We start from the raw sequence: 21,617 nt of genomic DNA on the forward strand, positions 1-21,617 counted from the left end.
GGGGATAAAAACTCTAATTTGGCATTAAAATTAGAAAGATCATATCATAGGGAACATGTGTACTAAGTTTGAAGTTGATTGGACTTCAACTTCATCAAAAACTACCTTGACCAAAAACTTTAACCTGAAGCGGGACAGACGGACGAACAGACGGACAGACCAGTAAACATAACGCCCCTCTTCTATCATAGGTGGGGCATAAAAATTGCCATGGATTAAATATATGCTGATTTTCCAAATTTGTTTTTAAGTATTGCTAAAAAGAATCTCAATAGATATAAGGAGAAATTTGTATGTCAATAGCTTACAATGTTGATCATGTCGCCATTCCATCTAATGACATATATACTGCTGAAAATTTGTATCCAACAAATATTAATGAATCCATCATTTCAAAAATGCATAATTTGCTAAACTACTCCAGAAAATATTGAATGTGCACATATTTTACAACTTATCATTTATAGCTGATACAAACCTTTGAAGCAGATTTCACTCTTATAGGTCATACCTTCCAACTGTCACTATTTGCGGGGGATTTCCCCCTTGAAGGCTCCCAAATGGAAATTTTGAAAGAGCAATTGTGTCCACAATTTTAAACAAAACAACTGATTAACAATGGTTTAAGGCTTGTAAAAGTATGAAGAAGCCAAAAAAAACCAAAAACATTAAAATACATTTGAAGGCCTCTTCAAGGTTTTTTAGGACTATGAGAGTTATTGCCCATGTAAAACCCCCATGGGCATTTTGAAAAGTTGGCAGGTATGATAGGTGTTTAGGTGGAGAAGGCAATACCCTATCTCAAATTAATTTGTAATGTTCTATGAACGATTTAACATCATACATAATACAGGTAGTTCAATACCTACTTGTCAAATAAGAAACTGTAACTACTTCCAAATGACACAATATTGAAAAGACATCCAACAGGTAAACTCTTCAAGAAAAGGAGTAAAGCTGCTTTAGATTTCTCCATTCTATCTCCATCCATACTACCTGTATATGTAAATGTAGAAATTATAACAATATCAACAATGATGAAATCAAACTCAAGTTTAATTGTGGACTTTTTGGACTTCAATGTGGCCCTGATTTAAAAAAATTAGACCAAATCCAAAATTTGAATACATGTTTAGATTCAGCATACTAAAGAATCCAAAGTATTTAAGACTTTGAATTAAACATATAGAAAAATGTCAATAGACAATCTAATAGAAAGTATTTGCAAACTACTGTTTTGGCACCCTGTTTCCAAAATGGTTGGGGCCAATACCCTTAAAATCAATCCCAACTTTCCGTTCATGGTATGGAACCTTGTGGTACAATGTCATACAAATCAATAGACTTATACTCAAGTTATAATTCAGAAACATAAAAATCCACAACTTTTTGCCTATAATACTGAAATGAATTGGGCTACAACATCCAAAATCAATCCTAAACTTTCCTTATGAGGTATGTAATCTTGTGGATCTCTACAATTAAAGACAAGTTATTCTCCCTGAAAAAAGAAAAATGCTTGCTGTTGAAACATGAAAATCAGAGTTTCTTTGCCTCTGATTCTTAAACAGAATTAGGACTATAACCCCAAAAACCAAACCCAAACTTTCTTTTGTTGTATTTAATCTTGTAGTAAAATTTGATGGAGATTCATAACTCTTATACTCAGGTTATTGTCTGGAAACCAAATGTCTAAGGTTGACAACAGCACTGACAATGTTATATCATTATACCACCAAAATATTGGTTGCAGCAGTATTACCTGATCTGTCCATAACAAAAATAAATTCCCTTTTAACATTTCTACAATGATTCTTCAAATCAGGTATAAAATTCAGCACCAAAACATCTTCTTTTAATAATCCATCTGAAAAACAATGACATAACTAGAAAACAATCCTTAAAGTTATAATTATTATTCTGCCTCAATACAATGTGTGTATGTGTGTGTTTACAGTGCAATGAGGGTTTAACTCTAGGATTATGTTTCATAGTACAAAATAATAGAATCCTTCATCTGAGACACCTTTGTACTTGTTTTTGTAATTTGCAGAGAAACAAGACTACAAAAAAGACGATGCAAGAGTTGTCAATTAAGTTTTCTTTCTAATCATAGGCTTAATTGATAGTTGTTATTATACCACATTGTTATTGTGTCTTGTATTTTTGACCTTGATGCTATATAGTACTTTTTTGTATTGTTTTTCTACGCCTCAGTGACCAAGTGGTCTTACAGAAGTTCTACTTCTGTAATCACTAGTCAGTCAACACTGAAGCTGTGAGTTCAACCCTGCTTGTGCAGTTGCACTAGACTCTAATTCTAATTGACTATAATAGTTAGTTTTCCTATTGAAGGTATATGCAATACTTTTGGATTTTCCTGTGGCCTAAAATGACCTTATCATACCTTCACTTGTACAAGTAAAATATTGTTCAGAACTGATGGTAATAGAAGGCCTTTAATCTCTTATTTACTTAGTACAATTTTAAACTTGAGCTTTACTGAACACTAGACACAGCAACAGGTCAGAACAGGAATTCTACACAATGTATTTTGCTTGATGCAGTAAAAAGCAGGACTATTGGTATCAATCTAAGAGTTAAATTGATGTGTATTTTTTTCAGTTTTCTACAGCTTCAAACTCAAACTTTGTGCATAACATACACATTCCATAATAGACTCAACATAAAATGTGTAAGGGTTCCGCGGAACCCAGTGTCTCGCCTACTTTTTCTGAAATTCACAGGCTCAACAAAATGAGGAAAAAATCAATAAAAATATTCCTCTTGATACTATCTTTTGATTTTAAGTAGCTTCTGTCCAAGTTTAGTCAAAATCCAGGATAGTTTATGAATCTAATAAATGTTTAAAAACTTTAACTGCAGACTGTATGTAATGTTAACTGGAAGAAAACTTAGTCCATTTATAAGTAAAATACAGATACACAGGTACAAAATATTATAAAAATTTCCTTCTAAATACTAGCTTATGATCTTAAACAAGCTTCTGTCTAAGTTTGGTACAAATTAAAAGTAGCAAAAGAAAGTTTGTTTTTTTTTAAATTTAACCACAGAGTGAACATGTTATTTCCTGGCAGAAAATCTAAGTCCATTTAAAAGTAAAATACGGAAAAAATGGATTTATTTTTCCTTATGCATATTATCTTTTGATCATAAATTAGCTTCTGTCTAAGTTTGGTACAAACCAGGATAGTTTAAGAAAGTTATCAAAATTTTAAAAACTTGAACCACAGAGTGAATGTAATGTTTCCCCTCAGAAAAACTAAGTCCATTTATAAGTAAAATAGGGAAAAAATGGAATTTTATATTTACAAAATTAACATTTGGATACTATCTTGTGATCATAAACAAGCTTCTGTCCAGGTTTGGAAGTAATCCAGTATAGTTTAAGAAAGTTATTAAAATTTCAAAAACTTTAACCACAGAGTGAATATAATGTTTCCCTGCAGAAAAACTAAGTCCATCTATAAGTAAAATACGGAAAAAATGGAATTTTATTTTTACAAAATTTACTTCTGGATACTATCTTATGATCATAAACAAGCTTCTGTCCACGTTTGGAAGTAATCCAGTATAGTTTAAGAAAGTTATTAAAATTTCAAAAACTTTAACCACAGAGTGAATATTTGTGTACGCCGCCGCCGACGACGGAATGTAGGATCGCTTAGTCTCACTTTTTCGACAAAAGTCGAAGGCTCGACAAAAATGGGTTGTCACAAAAAATTGTATACCTTCCTTGGACATCAGTGATATTCACAATTCCAGAAATATCTGTATAATTATTTTTTGCATACAATAACATTAATTCCAAAGTTGTGATTATTTTCTTACCTTTATTACGATCACCAACTTCTAATATTGCTTCTGGCTTAGAAACATCATCATATGACACAGAAAACTCCAAATCTCTGTATTGACTAACTATGTCTTTTAACTTTATCTGAAATATTTAATACATGCATTTTAACCAAGTTGTTTATCAATTAAGAATCTTTAAGATAATGACATCATGAGTCAATGATTGCTGTGTTACATATTTGTTTTTCGTTTATTTTTTGTACATTAATTAGTATGGACTTTGCTCATTATTAAGGTTCATCATAACCTTTTGGCTAAGATGGCCGTATTTACACCCCAAATTTTACTCTGAGTACAGACTAACCTTATGATACACCTGCAACAGTTTTAAGGGATGGCAGGAACTAGATATATAAATTTTAAATGCATTTTATGTTTCAGATAATTATAAATTTTGCTAGATTTTGCTATCCATTTTTTTTTGTTCCTGCAGAAGGTGCAAAAATTAACTAAGTAGTGAAAACGATTGAGAAGCTCCCCTCATATAATCAATGTTATGAGTAGTATTGATTTAAATGGACAATAGATGGACAATAGACACCTGTAAACAATAGGTGATTTAACAGGTTTAAACTGTGTAACTGAGTTGACCGTATCAAATGAAACTCGGGTGTTTGTTTATTTTGCTATCTTCTGCAGACTGAAAAAAAAATGGACATAAAAATCCAGGTAAGTTTTTAATTTTCTGAAACGTAGACCTCGTATAACTTTTATATATCTTGTTCCTGCCATGCCTTAAAACTTTCCTGGATGTACCAGTTTGTCTGTACTCATAGTAGGGGTTTAGTATCATACTTTCATAAAATATGTGAGAAGAACATAGCCCATGTCATGCTAACAACAGTTACTGTTTAAAAAAAAAAAAATATGTAATGTGTAATGTGCAAAGACCTTATAAGTGAATCAGTCTTTAATGACCTGACAACAGTATCGTAACTATATCCCTTCTTAATAAGTCTGTTTACAGGTTTTGTAAGCTTTTGAGGTGTCGATATGATTATAATGTTCATAGGGTCAGGGTTTGTTATTTGTAAATATTTGCTCTTTTGGTAGATAATTGACCTTTGTCTTTTATTGGAGTATTTACTTGCATAAGAGGACCGTGCTGCCATGCTGAACTTATGCATTTCAAAATAACGCTATGCATGTGTCAGAGGGGGCTTCAAGTATAATACAGTTACTTCAGAGTGGAGTTAGGAGCATCACTGAGAAAGATAAATCCAGCATTTTTTTTTCATTTGTAAAGGGGCATAACTCTAGAATGGTAATAGTGATGCCCCTAAAAATTTAAAATTGATCTGTGTTTTGTGGTAACAACTTCACTCAAAGCTAAACAAAAAGCAACATCTCACAAGTCTATGCCTACCTCTGCTGAATGTTTATCATCAGATATCCATATATGCCTACCTCTTTGTTGAATGTCTATCATCAGATATCTGTGTATGCCTACCTCTGTGGAATGTCTATCAGATATCTGTGTATGCCTACCTCTGCTGAATGTTTATCATCAGATATCTGTATATGCCTACCTCTGCTGAATGTTTATCATCAGATATCTGTCTATGTCTACCTCTGCTGAATGTTTATCATCAGATATCTGTATATGCCTACCTCTGCTGAATGTTTATCATCAGATATCTGTATAATCCTACCTCTGCTGAATGTTTATCATCAGATATCTTTGTATGCCTACCTCTGCTGAATGTTTATCATCATATATCTGTATAATGCCTACCTCTGCTGAATGTTTATTATCAGATATCAAATCTATGCCTACCTCTGCTGAATGTTTATCATCCGATATCTGTATATGCCTACCTCTGCCGAATGTTTATCATCAGATATCTGTCTATGCCTACCTCTGCGGAATGTTTATCATCAGATATCTGTATATGCCTACCTCTGCTGAATGTTTATCATCAGATATCTGTGTATGTCTACCTCTGCTGAATGTTTATCATCATATATCTGTGTATGTCTACCTCTGCTGAATGTTTATCATCAGATATCTGTATATGCCTACCTCTGCTGAATGTTTATCATCAGATATCTGTGTATGCCTACCTCTGCTGAATGTTTATCATCAGATATCTGTAACTGTAAATCATCTCTATAAGTGCTAACAGATTTGATCTTGTGATGACCCTTTACTGATGCAGTGAATCCTAACTTAACAGGTTTTATTGAGTTCCGTGTATCTCCTGCATCTCCAGCTATTAAAAGAAAATAATAAAAGCTATTTGTTAAATGCATTATTTGAAATTTGTGGAAGTAAATTCAAACTTAAACAATACAGAAGTGCAAAATGGTGGCACATGCTATTTTGCAATCTTTATAGATATGTAGCTTAAGTCTTAACTTCATTGTCTAAACTTCAGTCTTTTAATTGTTGCTGTAACTAAGCCAGGTGAGCTAAACATCATTTATAATAATTAAATACTGGGTCACTAAGTTTTAACACAAGTTGATACCATTCTTTTCAGACAAATACTCAGTACCATTTATATGTGTCTTTAAACTGATAATTTTTGATAAGGATGAGGGAACAATACTTTACAAGAATACAAGAATATTATTACACTGAAATTGCAGACCTGTGAATTTTCCTTTTGTTCCCTTATGCCTAAAAGATGTTATAGAATTAAATGTCTTTTTAAAGGAACTTATTGGTGTATAAACTCGACCAATACACTCTCAAACAAATGTTTGTGATTGACTTAATTGGTCCAATTTATACACCAATAAATTCCATTAGTTGTTTAATCCATATAGTTCTTTAGAATTGAAGATAGGGAATTTATATTTTTCCACACTCATTACCTCTATCACACATTAATTGTATAATTGTGTCTTTGAATAGGCCTGGTACATGAATATATTTGTTAGTTAACGCAAAAATATGTACTCAATGAAATTTGCTATTTTAAAAAAAACAAGTGAAACTGCGAGCTACTGCTCACTGATGATACCCCAACTGCAAGTGGATAATATTAACAGTGTAGAAATATGCAAGTGTTCGGTAAACAGGAAGTTGTCGAGTGATGAATCTGAAAACGCATCACACGGTATAGCTGACTTATATAAATCCTGATACCAAATTTCAGAAATCCTTGTATTGTAGTTCCTGAGAAAAATGTGACGAAAATTTTCAACTTGGCTATCATGTGTAAAATGATACAAGTGTTCGGTAAACAGGAAGTTGTCAAGTAATCAATCTAAAAATGCATCACACGGTATAGCTGACTTGGATAAACCCTGAATCCAAATTTCAGAAATCCTTGTATTGTAGTTCCTGAGAAAAATGCTACAAAAAATATTCATGGGACAGACGGACTGACTGACGGACAGACAGAGGTAAAACAGTATACCGCGGGGGGTAAAGCGGGGGTATAATAAACTGCAAAAACTCTTTTATCATTCAAATGAATTTTTTTGTGTATTATTAAGTGTAACGATTAATGTGCAGTGAAAATTAATTTTGTTAACGTCAGTGTTATTATCGCCATCATCTTATTTACATTGGTTAAGAAAAATAGTATATAAATTATTTTGAGTTGGTATAGACTGACCTGATGAATATCTAGTATTCAAAACATATGACAAGACAAAATTCAGATTCCCATTTGGTTGAACAGTTAACTCTACAACATATGCCATGGTCAATACAGCAGTTTCCCCTGCATCCAAGTTACCAAGCTTACACACAAAAATATCTCCAGCATATTTACTCTCCGATAGGAAGAACGCAGCTTGACCAGTAGATGTAGCTTCTTCAAAGGTTATCTTAGCCTAAAAAAAAAAATATTGTATGTAATGTCTTAATTAATCATAACATTTCATAAGCTGATAACAATTTTAATTATACAATACCTCATGATTTTTCTGTGGCAGTTTCTTTTTACATTTAATACAATACGCAATATGAGCTATTTTTTTTTATTTTCAGCAGCATAATAGTATAAAATATCAAAACTCATTACATGAACACATCTCATTTGATTTGCATATATGGCCCACTTGCTTATATCATTATAAAGGAACATAACTCCAGAACAATAAAAGTGAGGCCACCCAAATTCAAAATTCTACACACAGTATTAAAGGCAAACTAAAGTTAGAGAACAGAAACGAAGAATTCTTCCATTTAAAAAGGGGCATAACTCTAGAAATGTAAAAGTGACACCATCCAAATTCAAACTTGATCTATGGTTTGTGGTAAGAACATTGTGTATAAGTTTGCAGAGGTAAAATTAAGAGAAATGAGTAGAAATCTCTATAGATCTATATCAATTTGGTTTAAATATAAATTTTCTGTTAAGATGTTTGTAAAACTGTGTAATATTTTTGTTTATAAATAATAAGAATAATTCAATTACATAGATTGTATTTCTGATAGCTGGGAAAATATTTCAATATGTTATATATTTTATCCTATGAAATATTTATGAATGGTAGGGATTTTTGCCCCAAAACATACAGGAATAGGGGTGGTTTTTAAAAAGCCAGAAGTCTGTTCCCAAATTAATATGTGTGGTTTGTCTATGTTCTTTTTTTTCTTTGGCCATGCTGTTGTCTGTCTTTTTGTCTTTTCCCTTTAAACCTAATATCATTATTAGATTGAATTCAATGGTGGTCATGAAATATTATGACACTAGTACTGTCATACTTACTTAAATTTAATAAAAGACTTCTTTGAACCCTTTTGACATCATCAAATTCAATACAGACCTTGCACTTTTTAAAGTGATCATGTGATTACTAGAGCAAGTTATTTATGATAATTATATAGTCTAGGACTGTATTTTTGATTATTTGATTATTTTGTAAAAAAATAATTCATGATTATCAATTATGTGATTATATTGGTAAAAGAAGTTGCGATTAGGTGATTATTTGACACTCCCCTGTCAGAGAGTACTCGATTAAACATTCACATTTTTTTAATCTTACCTGTTGCTTTTCCTGACATTCTGCTACAATGTGTCTGCCATTAATATCTGCTTCAAACTTATACACAGCTGACATGTCATCAATAGGGAATACATAACGGGTCTCTATAGATTCTTTGCTGTTGTTAACATATGTCAATTTAGATTCAACATTGGCAATGAATCCTTGAATTGTCACATGAGTCTTTGATTCTGTTAATGACACTACAAAGACAAACTGAATCTACAATCTAATTAACTGATCAGTTACTAATGTACTGTGTATATATATATTTCAGGTATCAGTCATCCTAAATTTAAAGGTATAAACCTAGGAAGATGTTGACTCTTATTAATTAATGAATCAATTTGTCAGTACTTACACGATATAATTCAAGATTCCATGTCAGTAGAGGGATACAGTTAACAAGTGACTTTACAAATTTTACCTGAAAATGCATAAACTTTTTTAACATGTGAGGTCATATGGCTCTTCAAATGTTTCAGTTCTACATCATTGGCTTTCAAATAAAGCATCCCTGATGAAGGTAATTAAAAAAACGTGTCAGACACATGAAATTAACGAAACAATAACTTACAACCTAGAGTTAATTACTCATTAATAGAAGGGTGGAGAACATGTAGTTCTGACATGTATATATGGTTCTCTATGCATGAATAGGATTTTAGAATGCTTAAAATGAAATATGAATTAAGACTTTTGATTGGTTTCATTGTGTAATCATGCAAATTCACAGCTTATCAGAGGCTATGACTTTGAGTGATACTATTTCATAAAATATTTGTGCTAAGTATTGTGTGCAAGTTTCATAACATACTGTCATGACTGTTGAGGCAACTTTGGTTAGAGAATGGAAACAACAAAATTCAGCAATTTTTCAATTTGTAAAGATTGATGCATAACTCTAGACAGTAAAAGCTAAGCCATCAAAATTCAAAATTTATCTGTATTTTGCAGTACTTAGCTTTATATATAGCATTGTGTATCAGTTTCAGAACATATGGTTGAGGCATACTTAAGTTGGACAAAGGATAGGAAAAACTGAGCAATTTCCATTTGTTAAGGAGCACAACTCTAGAAGGGTACAATAGTGTCATCATTAAAATTCAAACTTGATCTGTTTTATGTGTTATGTGGTGATAAGCATTGGGTACAACTTTCATAGTATTTGGTTGAGGCAAACTAATGTTAGAGAACGGAAACCAACTTTGGGATAGACAGACAAGGATAAAACTAATAGACCCCTCCTGTTCAGTGGGGTCATAAAAACTGTTTTTAATTAAATTCCCTGTAAATAAACTCATCATAGATACCAGGATAAAATTTTATATTTACGCCAGACGCGCATCTTCTCTGTTTACGTCTGTAACTTATTCACCTTCTGCTGTGTACGCTACTGGCATGTTGGGCAGTAACGAATATTTTCAAATTCTTCGTTTCTGTTTCTGAAACATAAAACCTAAGCTCTTTCTCTTACGTGACTGATAGGGGTTTTCTGTCAGGATGTCCCATTCCTTAGACGATTGCTGTAACTGAGCTTACGAGTTACATCTACCCAAATATTCTGTTAGGATTGACTTCCCTATAGTCTTTAAATTTTAATAGGTCATCAATAATGCATTACAGCTGTTTATCCCATAGCGGGGGCTATGTTACCAGGCATCAGGATTGAATTGTTTGGACCAGTTTACATATACCCCCTCGAGAGGGATATATCTGGTCACATTGGTCTTATTACATGATAGGCTTTAATTGGCGGGAAACACTCGCGCACTCAGTCTTGTTTTCACAGCAAGCTGCTTTTCAGTGGCGAGGTTGGGAGCAAAAGAGACAAGCACAAACACCACAACACACACAATGAACGCATTATACAATCATTCCATCAGACAAATCTGACTTTCAAGGACACAAAATCAAGTCGAAAGTAGTTCACCTATCGTTAAATCTCGAAAATTTGAATGGACAAATCAAGGTTATATACACAAATCGAGGGAAAAAGAAGAGACCTGCTGCACATGTTCAGCGTCTCCTGTTTTATATGTGTAATGAATGTGACTTGCTTGATTCCCTTTAATTTCGTCTACAAAAGATTCATCAGTGGTGCTTGAATCAAAAGATGTTTAAAATGCCAAATAAAATACGAAGTTGAACATGTTGAAGAGCATTGAGAACCAAAAATTCCTAAAAGTAGTGCCAAATACAGCTAAGGTTATCTATTCCTGAGGTAAAAGAGTCTAAGTAACCTTCCATATGTTTTGATCAATGAATGACATATTTTTTGTTTTTAGTAATTAAAGTTTTAAGTCAAACCTCTTTTGAAAATGTTACTTATTAACCAGAGTAAAATAAGAGAGGTGCATGACCTTAAATTGAGAAAAAGTTATATTGTTTTGAACTGCATGTACGTCGTAGCACCTGCATTGATGATTTAGGTTGATTTTGGTAGACACATTCTATATGAAAAGAGGCCAGCTAGGAGAGAATTGGAATATATCGATCATTATCTGTAAAACAGAACTTTCTGTCAACAAACTTGCGTCATTTCTTATTTAGAAAAAAATAACTTAAACTTCACCCATAAGAACTTTTGGTTTACCGGTAATAGCTTTCTTGTATTTAAACAGAAACCAAAGATTATGCCTCTGCAATAAGAACTTCATATTTTTAGCCAAAGTTTAAATGAAATACAAACCAGGTTTTTGTCCTGACAGCAGCCCATACTTCTTTCCAGTGTCTGTTTTGATGCGACTGGCCATACTTAATTCTAATATACTGATGAACTGTATGCAAGGTCAGAAAAAATCTTCTATCCTAAAAATTTTTTTTTATTTAAAATAGCCTTTTAAGGAAAGACGAAAAAGCTTATGACCATGTTTAAAAGATCAATAGCACATGTTTTAGGGAATAAAAGATTTTCTTCTGAAGTTGTAATAGAAGGATCATATAAAATGTATAATGGCAGTTGACCATAATGCTTAAATGATTTGATTTACACTTACAGAAGTAAATGAAAATTTGGATTATACAAATGGTAAAATAAATTGTCAAGATGTTGGCATTTGTTTGGTGAAGTTAAAAAAAAAGGGCTATAAAGCAAAATTGTATCTTTTTTCAATGCAGAAAAACCAACATGACTATGCGGTATGGGATTTGCTCAATGTTGAAGACTGTACGGTGACCTATAGTTGTTAATGTTTGTGTCATTTTGGTCTTTTGTGGATAGTTGTCTCGTTGGCAATCATACCACATCTTCTTTTTTATATGGTTCATTTTTTATAACAGAACAACAAATTATGTCCTCAGTCTTCTCTTTAAACACATAAGGGGTTGTCATCCAATTTTAAAAACTGCAGTCTCTCCACCAAGGAACTGCACATGCAGGATTTCAAAACAATTGAACAAAATAATAGACAGAATGTGTCTATGAACATGACTGTCCTTAATCAAGCTTTGCAATTTTCCAAGTTTAAAAGGGCATATCTCTAGAAAGGTAAAAAATCACAACCCAAATTCTTACTGGTTGCTTAAAGACAAATCCCTCTATTGTTTATGCGCATATACAAGCGCAACAGTACTATGCCGTCAGTGTTTTATGACGTCGTGGTTTCCGCGAACTCGAAACGTTAATGAGAGTTATTCCTCTTTGAGCCGACGGAGAGAGTGACAAACGTTTTGATAAGTAGATTTTCCGAGAAGAAAATGAAAATTGTTTTTATATAATAGACATGTTCTAGAATTGGATATATTTAAATTAATTATGTGAATTAAATGTATCTGAAACAAACAACAAAACAGCAAATGATGAAATATATGAATAAAAAGAGAGTCAACTATACAGCAAACTACCAACTGTCAAGAAACGAAACAAAAATCTGGATACTCGACAACAAGATGGGGGGGGATAGGACCTTTATCAGACCTCCGGGATCGGGTGTTTTTAAGCTCGGGATTTCAGTATCCGGAAATCTTTTTGAACTTTACTTTATTTCAATTTCGTTTTTTTCAAGTCCAGGATTTCGGGATGGGCCAATCATATTATAATATAAAACTAATTTCCATAATTTGCTACGTGTATGGACTTATCTATAGTGACAATCTCTTTGGTAGTCTAGGTTTTGAATTGTATTTATATTTCCACAAATCATTAAGAAAGTACGAAAATCATCAATCATGTCATCAAAATTCAATGTATCTATAGAATTAGAAACCTTACGTACCTATATTGATATGGCAAAATGCACATACGTATTTTGAATGTGTAAGGCGATAACATTTTTACATGAATTTAGATTTCTGATAATCAGTAACCCAACGATGCATACGTGTAAAATAAAGTCCATTTGGAGAAGTTAACATTTACGCTTCTAACATTGTAGGTTTTTGTATTTGACCACTCCCGAGTATGATCCGATTTGCCAAATTTTATATCTATGTACTAGGTGCGCAATTTTTATATAAAAAACAACATAATCCTGCCTGTGTTTAAAACTTGTCGGAATGAAGAATCAAAGAGGAATGCATATGAAACAAGAATGTGTCACGGATGTCCAACTAACACTATCATTTTACATGTTCAATGGGTAAATAATCTAATTTGGCATAAAAATTAGAAATATCATGTCATAAGCAACATATGTACTAAGTTTCAAGTTGATTGGACTTCAGCTTCATCACAAAACTACCTTGACCAAAAACTTTAACCCGAAACTTGCACTTTCATTTTCTATATTCAGTGGACTTTGAAATTGGGGCCAAAAGTCAAATTTGGTCATAAAATTAGAAAGATCATATCATAAGCAACAAGTGTACTAAGTTACAAGTTGATTGGACATCAGCTTCATCAAAAACTATCTTGACCAAAAACTTTAACCAGAAGCGGGACAGAGGGACGGACGAACGGACACACAGACCAAAAACATAATGCCCCTCTACTATCGTAGGTGGGGCATAAAAAATCAATAGTTGATTTGAGAAAAAGAGGTCGGACTAGGTTCCATTCATAATCACGGTATGACAACTGTATGAGTATACTTAGACTTAGTTTCTAGCAACATGACCGAATATTTCGATATGATAGATGCCTATGGATGAATGATCAAAACAATAGTATGTTAAATAGACCCCGTTAACACTTGCACGAAATTGAATTGATCTTTTAAGAGCATCTCTCATTTACGATCTTTTGTAGAACTTGTGCGTTTAAATTTAGTATACATTGGTTCATTAGATGTGCTTCTGCTTTTATTAATAATTCTTTTTGATTAATATGTCATAAGTCCTTTAAAAAACAAAGAAATGTCAGAATAATTTTACTTATAACGGTCATTTTGTTTGAAGATGAGGAATTTACAGAAAATAATAAAAATAATAATAATGAATAAATACAATCGAAAAGATAGTTTTTAAAATGTGCACCGATTAACACACGTATATTAAGCGGATACGGAACGAATAAGTAACGGTATCAGTCGAGCACTGAAACGGGTCCTGACTAAGGTCAGGAGCTTGTAATTTTAAAAGTAGTTGCCGTTAAAGTGTTACATATTTGTTTTTCATTTATTTTATTTTTTTCATAAATTAAGCCGTTATTTTCTCGTTTGAATTGTTTTTCATTTGTCATTTCTGGACCTTTTATAGCTTTATATGCATTATGAGATTTGCTCATTGTTGAAGACCGTACGGTGACCTATTATAAATAGTGTCTGTGTCAATTGGTCTCTTGTGGAAATTTGTATTATTTGCTATCATATCTTTATATTTCAGAAAAATGACGCAAAAAAACGTCGTATAATTCGACGTGTACATTTTTTTTATCTTCATTTTCTGTCAAATCATTTGAGTACTAGTATACGGATGAACCTCTGAAATCACTGACTTATTTATAAGAATATATTAAACTGACCATGGATGATGCGCATATTTATTTATATACATAAAATATTTTGAATTGTAGATCGATTTATCTTAGCGTTTAAACTTAAACAAAGATCAGGGTTGCGTTCAATATCGTAGCGGCTACATAGGGCTACGTAGATTTATGACTTTTGATATGTAGCAGCATAGATATTAATTGCAGCTAGCCTAGCTACTCGTTCATAAGATCAAAATATATGTAGCACTACGTAGCCACTAGGATATTGAACAGAACCCGAGGCCTGGTTTTCGAAAGTATCTTATGACTAAAACATGTCTTATGATGATCTTATGACATGTCATAGTCGTAAGATATGTTTTCGAAAGTGTTCTAAGTTACGATTTGTCATAACTGTTGTCGTAAACTTAAGACCCCTCTCGACATGACTTATGATGGTCTTATGATTGTCAACTAAAAATTTAATTACTTTTCATGACTTTTTTGGCATAATTTAATTTTGATTGCAATAAAAATATTTGTTGTGTTTCTCGGTTAGCTTAATAGTAAAGGTTTTATTACTACATGAATTAAAATTTGAATCTCCTGTGACATACAATTTGGAAATCTTTTCTAACTTATGGTTTTGTACAATTGATTAATTTGATATACATATTATTTCGTCCCTAGTATATTTAATAGTATATATATTTAAGTATGTGCACGGGAATTTCGTTAAGCGGGTACTAGATGTATCGAGTCTAAAAAGTATTCACAGTTAATTAGCAATGCAAGTATGATGATACACAACAGCGAAGTTATAGATTAATTATATGTAACAAACTCAATTCAAACAAATTATCAACTTCAATTCCTTTTTGTATAAAATTTCATGTTCATTATAATGAAAAAAATGAAATATTCGTAAATATTAGAATAGTAATAACTGATATGTTCATACTTTTCATTTTCATTCTTACATTTAATACTTTTTAAACATTATTGAAATTATTGCACACCCTATTGAACCTTCCCATAGATTCACCTGCAAGTTACCTGTCCATTTAAACTTTTGTAAGTTCTATTGTCCCATCTAACAAATACAACAGGTATTGTTCTCTGTATAGTTTATTCACCAGGACCTTTAAATTTATTCTAAGAGAAATCTATCACTCATTGATTAATCTACCAGAGTAAAAAGTTTATCTGCTAAACTGATAGAAATTACATGTTTCACATAAAAAAAAAATGCCTGTGATTTCGTGTTTATTAAACATTTATTATATTTTTTTCAATTTGTTCAAAATAGATAACAATTTAACCATAAAAAGTTTGTTTAAAAAAAAAAAAAATTGTTCGTATGGAAATTTGCATTTTTAAGTTTATGTTTAGATATAGAATACTTTTAAGAAGGCCTTCATATATAAAAATCACCATTTCATTGCATTTTCAGGGTTTTTTTATCAAGTTTTTTTTGGAAATAGGAATAATGTTGATTTTTTTCAGAAATCAACTTTTATTAAATGTTTGAATCAGTGTTTACATTCAACAGTTTGAATATAAAACATTCAAACTCATATACAGTTTTAATATTAATAGTCAACATGTTATTTCCATCAATTAAGCAGATAAACTTTTTACTCAGGTAGATTAATCAATGAGTGATAGATTTCAGTTAGAAGAAATTTAAAGGTCTGAGTGAATAAACTATACAGAGAACAATACCTGTTGTATTTGTTAGATGGGACAATAGAACTTACAAAAGTTTAAATGGACAGGTAACTTGCAGGTGAATCTATGGAAAGGTTCAATGGGGTGCGCAATAATAGAAAATAATGGTCACTTATGACAGTCATAAGAGCATCATAGCTATGACTCTCTTAAGACAGCTTTGATTTACATCCTATGACATATATCATATGATAGTCATAAGATGATCATAAAATATGTCTTAGGACAGACATATCTTATGATACTTTCGAAAACCAGGCCCCCGGTTCATAAAAAATCGATCTTTTTAAAACTACATTTGGAAGTGGTATTTTTAAGTCCGATCTTCCTCATATTTGCAATATCGGCTCGTCGATCTTTATTGTTAGGGGTTTTAGATTTCTATTGATTTTAAGTTATTATCATCAAAATAAAAAGGAACAACATTCTTAACCGCGAATTTAGAATTCATGATATCGAAAGCAAAGGTCTGTCTTGTCTTTCAGATATATTTTGACTGAACTATGAAATTATATAACAAATGTATTCACTATTTTAAGAAGAATTCTCTGTTCAACCCATCAGCACTATAAATAACCTGAATAGAAATGTTGTTCATAGAAGCATAATCCATTCACGTGTACATTTGTTCAACGCATTTTTTTCCAACCACCGCATTTATATTACGCGTCTGTTAAACATATTTATTTATATTGGATTGGGAAACAAGTTTTGCAACTTATATTAATCCGTTTCCAATTCTTTGCATGTCTGTGAAACTGACTGAAAACTAAGTACTATCACGTGTAAATTAATATGCATTAATAGTAGTTGAAAACAAACAAACAACATAACAGCAAATAAAGAGAACTGTGTTGTCCGTAATTTGTATAGGAATAACGCCCAAAACCGGCAGAACGGCTTTCGACGTTATTTTAGAATTGGCGCAATGTATTCCCGCCATTTCAAATTGTTAACCCTTTTGTAGAAATATCTTTTTTTCCATTCCGGTGACCCCATCTTTTTATTTCATGATTTTATTTAGGAATAAACAACGCATATTCTGTTAAATACTCATCGAGAAATTATTGGTCAATTTTTTTTAAACATCATTCTTTTATAGTTATTTCACAATAAATAAAGGCGGGAAAATTATTATAGCAACTTTTCGCTATTATTTTCCCCTCAGAAATTGGTAATATTATTAAAATAGTTTGTATTAACAACTTGGTTAACAGATCAAACAAGTTTTATAGGAAACTAACTTTTAAAAAAAATATTACACTGCTATTGACTAGAGGTCTCGATTTCCAAATTCCATGAAAAAGACGGCGTTCTAAATCGAAAACGAGGTCGGTGACCCCATTTTTTTATTTGCTTATTTTGAAGCTTTTACCTAACCTAAAGTAAAAATAAAATATAAAGAAGATATTATTGGTAGATCTGAATAGAAGGATTTGTCTTTAATGTGGCTCTTGCCATTTTGTATGAGTTTCATAAAATTTGGATGAGGAAAACTTAAGCTCAAGTGGGTTGAAACAAAAAATTGCAGTTTTTAAGTTATAAAAGGGCACAACTCTAGCCAGGCATGTGACTTACTACCCAAATTTCAAACTCTGTCTGCTAGTTTTTGTCTTAGCATTGTGCAGGAGTTGCCTAAAATTTTGATAAAATAAATGGGGAATTAGTCCATGGGACATAGATAATGCCACTGATTGTATATCATATAAAGTTATAAAGGGACATAACTGAAGAAGGTTAAAGTGATCGATCCTATCATGCCTATCCAAGTATATGGACCATAATTTGGTATTCGGCCTTTGGTTTCTTTTGGTATCCTTTTTTATAAATTCTAAAACTTTAACTTTTATTCTGTGGGTTGTGTTGGTGTTAGAATAGTATAAATGGATCAATTGAGTTTTTCAAGAAAAAATTAATACATTTTGATTCACCGTTTACGTGACAGGAAACCACACAGGAAACCAATCTTTATTTTCTTTATTTGGCACAATATATTTCAAAAGACATAAATGAACACTATTACTAGTGTTACTTGCTTCATGTTAATACTAAAAAATGTATTTTCAATGTTAAATTAAAGGTTTTTTTTAACACGACAGGAAACCATAAGAAACCAAAAGCATTTTTTAAGTTTTATTTTATTGCAAAATCTGCTTAAAATAATCTGAACAGTATACTTTTTCTTAAAATCTATCTTTAATGTAACAGTATTATAAAACTCCTAAATATGTGCTTGTTTTGAAAACAATCAGTACAATTTATTCAGAAATTTCCACTTTTTCTTCATTGATACAGGATACCACAATCGTTGTATCTTGATGTTTAAGCCAAAAAATGTATTTATATTTGGTTTTGAAATTCCAGTTATATACAATTTATTCCAAATCATTGGCAATGTAAAATTCTTTAAATCCAGTAAAGAACAAAACTTTTAACTTGGAATTAAAATCTTTAAAATAGGCACCATGTGATATTTGTGACCTGTACACCATCTACATGGTTTCCACATTTTAACCTACTTTAGTGGGCTAAAATCAATAAAGTAATTCCTTTCAAGTCATGCATGGTAAAAGTCTCCTTTGACAAGTTTATTGCGTTTCTGATAAGTGTTTGCAGAACATGAATAAAAAAAAAAAAAAAAAATTTTTGACAAGATACCAACTTTGTACATTCCAAGTGTAACGGTATATTAACATGCATTTTTCATTTAATTATCTTTATTCACCTAAAATATCCAGTAATATTTACTGCTGAAGCAAAATCAATCCAACGAACATCCGCACCATGATAAGAGACGTAATTTCGATTGAATTTTCCAAGGACCCTTTACATCGTTATTGGGAAACGAAGTGTGTTTAAACGTCGGTCAAATCTGAAATCGATTTTGTCAAGTCATTGGGCATTTATTTTCACACAAGATCGTATGTAACATTATGCACATAGGACAAATAATAGACCCCCGGCACAATCTCTTTGAAAATTGTATTTTCCTTTTTTAAACAAGTCGAAACAAGTCTACAGATTATGTTTGCTAACTTCCCATTGGAAACAAAAACAATGTTTAGAACTTGTATATCGTATGTCCGGCTGTAATGGTGTGATCACATGTTAGTCACATGTTTCACGTGTGACCGGAAATGATTAGAACTTAAGGACAAAAACAATTTTAATAAATAACTGGACTTCTGTTTCGTGTGAAATGTAACGCATAACGACAACGTCATGTTCTTACTTAATTATTACGAAGATCAAAACAAGAATGTAAATCATCTCGGATTTACCTGTTCGAACATCTCGCGAGAGTTCATATTTGCATATTGTTTTTAAGAATTCTATTACAACAAAGCAGATTACATCATCTAAAAATTGCGTTACGAAATCGGACACAAAAATCACGCCACTGTTCTAACATCTGCTACATAAATACTTATAGTTCTCGGCATTTTCTTCTCACTATTCTTATTGGTCGATGTTCTTTGTTATTTGAAAGCAAAAGTTACGAATTTGCCGGTGACGATTATCTATAAATCAGTCAGCGTTATGCTCTTCGGAAGCAAAAAGTAACTCGAGAAACGACACAAAAATACGGTTGTAGAATCTTTGAAATTCGTATATTTCAATTTTTTTTCTAGGGAGGAGTAGCATACACTTGTATGTTGATAAAAATAATGGCATCTTTAGATGTAGTTACAACTTTTCTTACAGTAATTCACATTTTATCACTTTTCTATAGTTATAGGAAACGGAGCCCAATAGCAAATGATGGTCCATATATATACTGATCTGAGTTTTGTGGCAATACATATTGTGTATCAGTTTTATAACATTTGTTTGAGCCAAGCTTAGTATAGTTTGAGAATGGAAATGAAAAATTATTAAAGTAATTTTTCCATTTATAAAGTAAAAGTGACTCCACCATAATTAAAATTTGATATGTATTTTTTGGTAATAGCATTGTGTATAAGTTTCATAACATTTGTTTGAGGCTAACTAAAGAACAGAAACAAAATAGCTGAATTTTTCCATTTGTAAAGGAACACAACTCTAGAATGGTTAAAGTGACGCCACCAAAATTCACGCTTGATCTTATTTTGAGGTTATAAGCATTGTGTATAGATTCATAACATTTGATGACCCAACATAAGTCACTTCCAGTATTATTGATCATATTTAGATTAAGAGATTGTCAGTTGCTCGATCGTAATACTAAATTCTTAGGTAAGTGAATGACAAGGAGACAGTATTGCAGAAATATCTTGATAATTACAAAAAAAAGTTATATTTGGTGACTCATCTCCATTTAAAGGGAGTCTACAAAAAATTAACATTAAGGATATTTGTCAAGATTTTTCACCGTTATTCCTCTTGCAGATGACCGACTCTTCATAGGCTATTTTTTTTAAAATCTGACACATTCCCACGACAAAGAACATAAAGAAGGAGTCACAAAAACAATATAATCAAAGAGCAGATTGCTCTGAGGGATACGAATGCGATAGTTTTCATTGATACATGTATTTATTTTTTTCCAAAAAAATTCAACTGCACGTGTAAAATGTAATTAACATAATCTGAATAGTTATTCAACTTTAAAAATAGCCAATCCTCAATACAAGAGTATGAACAATGTACTTATTATGTTTTACTTTTGTACTATCAATTCCAGCAGTCACTGAGAGTGAGAGAAGGTGACTTTGTCCCTTATCAACTATTTTCCGACGTTAATTCTAGGTGGAACCCCATTCCGATCTCTTTAAATATTTAATTTTCTTTGAGTCAGTGGGCATGTCAGACTCCTTTCCATACACATTCCTCTGTTTAAATTGTGATCGGTTTTAATATAATACAACGTCTATGGACAGAACAAGTTATTTTTTCTCTAGGTAATGTCGATTGACGGAAGTTATTTACGGAAGGGAGACAACTCGAAGCGATAAATTTTTAATATGGAAGATACCGGTAGATATAGGAAGATGTGGTGTGAGTGCCAATGAGACAAACCTCCATCCAAGTAACAATTTAAAAAGTAAACCATTATAGGTTAAAGTACGGCCTTCAACACAGAGCCTTGGCTCCCACCGAACAACAAGCTATAAAGGGCCCCAAAATTACTAGTGTAAAACCATTCAAACGGGAAAACCAACGGTCTAATCTATATAAACAAAAGGAGAAACGAGAAACACATATATATTACATAAACAAACGA

The 21,617-nt window shown here is 31.8% G+C and overlaps 1 protein-coding gene across 1 annotated transcript in view; it reads right to left on the bottom strand.

The window, feature by feature from the left end:
* LOC134710851 (von Willebrand factor A domain-containing protein 5A-like) overlaps positions 1-21,617 on the bottom strand; it is a 41,980-nt gene that overhangs the window by 14,362 nt on the left and 6,001 nt on the right. Inside the window, exons 2-8 of the mRNA XM_063571257.1 lie at positions 11,522-11,640; positions 8,830-9,032; positions 7,449-7,668; positions 5,944-6,092; positions 3,853-3,961; positions 1,763-1,867; positions 870-996 (exon numbers count right to left, since the gene is read on the bottom strand). Of these exons, the coding sequence (XP_063427327.1) occupies positions 870-996; positions 1,763-1,867; positions 3,853-3,961; positions 5,944-6,092; positions 7,449-7,668; positions 8,830-9,032; positions 11,522-11,585 (977 nt within the window). The 5' untranslated portion in view covers positions 11,586-11,640. The remainder of the gene's footprint in view (positions 1-869; positions 997-1,762; positions 1,868-3,852; positions 3,962-5,943; positions 6,093-7,448; positions 7,669-8,829; positions 9,033-11,521; positions 11,641-21,617) is intronic.

This window comes from Mytilus trossulus, chromosome 3, assembly GCF_036588685.1.
Source record: "Mytilus trossulus isolate FHL-02 chromosome 3, PNRI_Mtr1.1.1.hap1, whole genome shotgun sequence".
Taxonomy (NCBI): domain Eukaryota; kingdom Metazoa; phylum Mollusca; class Bivalvia; order Mytilida; family Mytilidae; genus Mytilus; species Mytilus trossulus.